We start from the raw sequence: 5,260 nt of genomic DNA on the forward strand, positions 1-5,260 counted from the left end.
CATGAGATGGGATTAAATAATAATGAAAACTTTTTTTTTCAATGTACCAAATCTAGTTTCTTAAGTTTAAGTTCATTGAAAATAAATTCTAGTTGGTCCGTAAATACAAAGCATTGTTTTAGTATTTCTATTTTTCTTTGACGTCTTTAATTTTAAGATGTATTACTCTTATTATTTATATACGCTTTTATTTTTTTGTAGGACAGGAGACTTTCAAACTATTGATAGTAACTTGATTATCTTTTCTTATCAGATACAATGGTAACTATGGATGAAGATGATTGTTCCGTCTCAAAACCAATTGAACATGCACTTTCTACTCCATCAATTGTTAGTGGCTCTACAAATATGGGACCCCTTCTCATGAGGGACGAAAAAATCGATCAGAAGCTTGGAATCATTTCATTCAACTAGAACCAAAATCGGATAAAAGGGCTCAATGCAAGTATTGTGATATCCTTATTCAATATGAGAAAGGAACAACTGCAATGCGTAATCATGTGTTGAGATGTCCAAATAACCCCAATAAAGAAGTAAACAAGAGACAAAAAGTAGGTTCATCTTCAACAATTGATGGAAATACTAACTCTCCTTCTTATGGTAGATTTGACCAAGAACTTTGTCAAGAAGAACTGGTAAAAATGTTTGTGGAAGCTGAACTCCCCTTTCGATTTGTAGAGCATGTTGCTTTTAGGAGGTATTCAAATGCTTTGCAACAAAGATTTAAGATCCCATCACGTTATACCATATCACGGAATATTGTGACATTTTGGAATGTAAAAAAGATATATTTGAAGGATTTTCTTTCTCAACATTTTCAAAGAGTTTGTCTCACTACCGATGCATGGACTTCACCTCAAAATCAAAGTTATATGTGTTTAACAGCCCACTTCATCGATAATGATTGGAATTTGCATAAAAGGATTTTGAGTTTCCGTCAAGTAATAAGTCATACTGGAGAGGCCATGGCTAAATTTGTTGAGTCATGCTTGCATGAATGGGGGTTGAGTTGTGTTTTGACCTTGACAGTAGATAATGCTACATCAAATGACACGGGAGTTCAACACTTGAAGAAAAGACTATTGTCTTGGAATAACTCGGTTTTGAAAGGTGACTATACTCATATGCGTTGTTGTGCACATATTTTGAACTTAATTGTGAGTAGTGGTCTAAAAGAGATTGATAACTCTGTTTTAAGAATTCGTGCTGCAGTGAAATATATTAGATCATCTCCTTCTAGATTTATGAAATTCAAAGAGTATGTTGAAAGACAAAAGATTGAATATAAAGGTCATATTTGCTTGGATGTTGAAACAATGTGGAATTCAACATATTTGATGTTAGATGCTGCTTTCAAGCATAAAATGGCATTTGTTGAGCTTGAGTTTTATGATAGAAAATATGCTAATGAGTTAGGAAAGGGGATTGGATTGCCTTCTTATGAAGATTGGGAGTATGTTGAGTCTATTCTACCTTTCTTGAGCATTTTTTATGAAGCTACTTTGCGCATCTCAGGTAACTCTTATGTTACTAGTAATATCTACATGTTAGAAGTGGTAGGAATTTGGAATGGGATCAATCATCTCCTAAAGTCCAATGCTACAAGCAGTGCTACATATAAGATGGCTGAAAAAATGAGAAAAAATTATGAGAAATATTGGGGTGAACCTAACAAGTTCAATATATTGTTGTTAATTGTTGTTATCTTAGATCCTAGATACAAGATGAGTTATATGAATTGGGCAATTGATCAACTTTTTGATCCTGAAAAGACAAATGATGGATGGGTGTTAAAGTCACGGCTCGATACTTCCTTAAAGTTGTTGTTTGATGAATATAAAAGTCGAAATGGGGGAGCTGAAAATGACACACAACAAACACATGTTGAAGTACCCAATTATAAGCATGATCCATATAGTCGGAATAAGTTTTTGCAAACAACAAGATTAACCTCTTTAAACAAATCTGAACTTCAAAAGTATTTAGAGGAAGAGCTTGGTGAAACAACTTTGAACATTCTTCATTGGTGGAAAATGAATTCATGTAGATTTCCAATCTTGTCAAACATAGCACGAGAGCTATTAGCTATGCCTGTTTCTACGGTAGCATCTGAGTCTGCATTTAGCACGGGAGGAAGAGTGCTTGATCCATATCGAAGTTCTTTATCACAACAAAAGGTGGAGGCACTTATTTGTACACAAGATTGGTTGAAAGACACACATTCACCATCATTGTTAGACTATGATTTTGAAGAGCTTCAATCTGTTGACCAAGGTATTTTGATGTTTAAATTATGTAATAATATTATAATTAAATATGTATTAACTAATGATAATTTTTTTTTTATTTCTTAAAGAGTTGGTTTCTCAACAAGATGATGACCACAGTATAATTTCTTTGAGTTAAAGCTCACGCCCCATGCCTCTTTCAATTAGTAAGTAATGAATGGACTTCCCTTTTCATGTGAATAACTTATCTTTCTTGTATTCTATTGTTTAGTGATTTTCTTAAAACCTTAAGTTGTATTCTAACATGACACTTTGATGGAACAACATTTATAAGTCACAAAAAATGTGTTAGTTTTATTAGAATTGGTGGGTAGAGATAAAATGATTGAGTGATGCATTAACTTATGTTGTTATTGCCATGACATATGAATTTGTTATTATATCTATCATTGGAATAGATTATTTAAATTTCTTTATTAATTCGTTCATGTTTCAGATAAATCACAAGTCAAGTGGATTGATGCCAACTCCAGTTGCTTCATATATAGATGGTTGTGAGATATTGATAATGAGTTTGAGTTAATGAGCCATGGAAGAGATTTTGAACTTTGTAATCGAATGAGTGTTGCTGTATTCTATTTGAAGAGACTGTTAAAATTGCCATGAACTCTATAGTGTTTTCGATTTGTTATTTTTTAATGTTAGTGATATTGTATGAGGACTTAATGACTTTATAATCATTTTCATTACCAAAAGATTAAATGATTTTATATGGACAATTATATGATTTTAATTTTTTTTAATGCTAAGAATTTAAATAGTATATTATTTTTAGTCTTTAATACTATTAAATTTATAATATTTTTATATTTTTATTATTTTATATATTATTTTACTTTTTTTAAAAATATTTATGTATTGGATGAAATAATTATTTTATTTTTAAAATATAAATTTAAAATTAAAATTAAAAATTAAAAATTAAAATTAAATTTATAAAAAGTTAAGTTTCATTAAAAATGGATTTAGAAATAAATCTAGATTCTTAATTGATCCAAATATTTAGATAAGGATATCTAACTTGATCCTAATATTTGGATATAGATTTTAAAATATCCAAATTGTTTTTTCAACAAAAAAGTGGATATGGATCAAAATTTGAACCATATATTTAGATTCAAATTGGATTTGGAGCGGATATCTAATTATCCAATCCATGCCCACCCTTAAATATAATATCACGCGTATTTAAAAAATACATACACACAAATGCGACAGCCTTGTATGTACACTAGTTGTGATAATGAGTTTTCAACATTTATGTTCTCTAATATATGGATTTACCATTTTACTTTTTTGTTTGTTTTTCTTATTGTCATACTTTATTGATGACTTACCGAGAAAAAATCTTATGGTCAAACACAAAATTTTAATATCTTTTGTTAATCATCATCTATCAAATTGATTTTTATTTTATTTTTTAAACAATAAAGATATATGAAAAAAATAATGTATATAAATAAAATGATGAGAAGTTGTTTCAAATTTATTATAAACAATATAATAATATAATATAATTTTAAAATATATAAAATATATATATATATATATATATATATATATAAAATTAAATTAAAAATTTTTAGTCATGACTTTCTATGTCATAGTGAAGTCCGCACTTGAAAGTAATACTCGTTACATTAAACATTAATCATTAATCATTAATCCTATTATTATACATATGAAAAAAGTTGTTGAGTTGAGACCACTGTTCACAAATAATTCACACATCTGTTTTTTTTAATAAAATATTAATTTATTTGATTGTCAACGAGAGTAATGGTATCAAATTATATAATATATATATATATATATATATATATATATAAAAGTTAATTAAGTTTTATATAATTTAATTTAGTTTTATTTAATATTTTTCTTCAATAAGTATTTAATATAATTTTCATCTTTTATCTAAGTATGAAAAAATATTAATACAAATTCAGTTTAAAAAAATAAAATTAGGTTAAATTATACTTTTGTTTCCCATTTTCGTACAAAATATCGATTTGATCCCTCTATTTTTTTATCTTAATTTGACTCTTATTAAGGAAAATTTGATGCAATCAAACCATTTATGTTAGTGGTGCAATAAGAACATTAAAGGGGTGTCACGTGCCAATTCCTAGATTTTTTGAATTTCTTTATTGAATTTTTTAAATTTTTTGAATTTTTTTTTTTTAAAATTAAAAATTTTCCACGGGTCAAGCTGACATCGTGTGACGTGACAGTGATAGTATGATGTGGCAGTGACAGTGCCAAGTGTCAATATTATATCAAGTGTCATCTTCTCCTTCTCGATTTGGTTACTGCATTTTTTTTCTGTCTCAATTTAGTCCCAATTTTTGTAAAAATTGTGCAATTTCGTCCCTCACCAAATTGAAGCAAAAATAAATTTTTACATAAATGTTATACAAATATTTTTATTAAATTTGATATTTTTATTCAAATTGATTTTTTATTATATATTTTTAACAAAATTAAGTTTATTTAAATTTGTGTTTCACATTCAACTTTACTTAAAATTGTTTTCAAATTTTAAATTTATTTATTTTGAATTGTTACATAAACTAGTTAAAATTATTTTTAAAATTTATTTATTTAATTATTATTATTATTTTTACACCAACTCAAACATTTGTATAGAAATTATTGAACTTTACACTATTTAAAAATATACAATTATTTCAAATATATATTGAAATAAAAAAAATATTAAAGTATAATGTAATAAAATATCAATATAATTTATGAATTTTTTTTTCATTAGTATTATTTTCTATTAACAACTTTAAAACAATTTTAAATAAAGTTTAATACAAAATTTAAGTTAAATAAATTTAATCTTGTTAAAAATATTTACAAGAAATATCAATTTTGATAGAAATATTTGTGTTTATTTATATAAAAATTAAATTTGATTTTAAGTTGGAAAGGGACCAAATTGCTCAATTTTTACAAAAATTGAGACT

At 26.5% G+C, this 5,260-nt stretch overlaps 1 protein-coding gene across 1 annotated transcript; it reads left to right on the forward strand.

Moving 5' to 3' along the window:
* The first annotated feature begins 488 nt into the window (after window positions 1-488).
* LOC146883872 (zinc finger BED domain-containing protein RICESLEEPER 2-like) lies at window positions 489-2,823 on the forward strand. Its single transcript, XM_085666751.1, has 3 exons — window positions 489-2,274; window positions 2,357-2,434; window positions 2,725-2,823. Exons 1-2 carry the CDS (start codon window positions 489-491, stop codon window positions 2,404-2,406), a joined length of 1,836 nt encoding a protein of 611 aa, XP_085522877.1. The 3' UTR covers window positions 2,407-2,434; window positions 2,725-2,823.
* Window positions 2,824-5,260: the final 2,437 nt, after the last annotated feature.

The sequence above is a fragment of the Vigna unguiculata genome, chromosome 9 (genome assembly GCF_037176805.1).
Source record: "Vigna unguiculata cultivar grain cowpea cultivar isolate G323 ecotype 2 chromosome 9, ASM3717680v1, whole genome shotgun sequence".
NCBI classification, from domain to species: domain Eukaryota; kingdom Viridiplantae; phylum Streptophyta; class Magnoliopsida; order Fabales; family Fabaceae; genus Vigna; species Vigna unguiculata.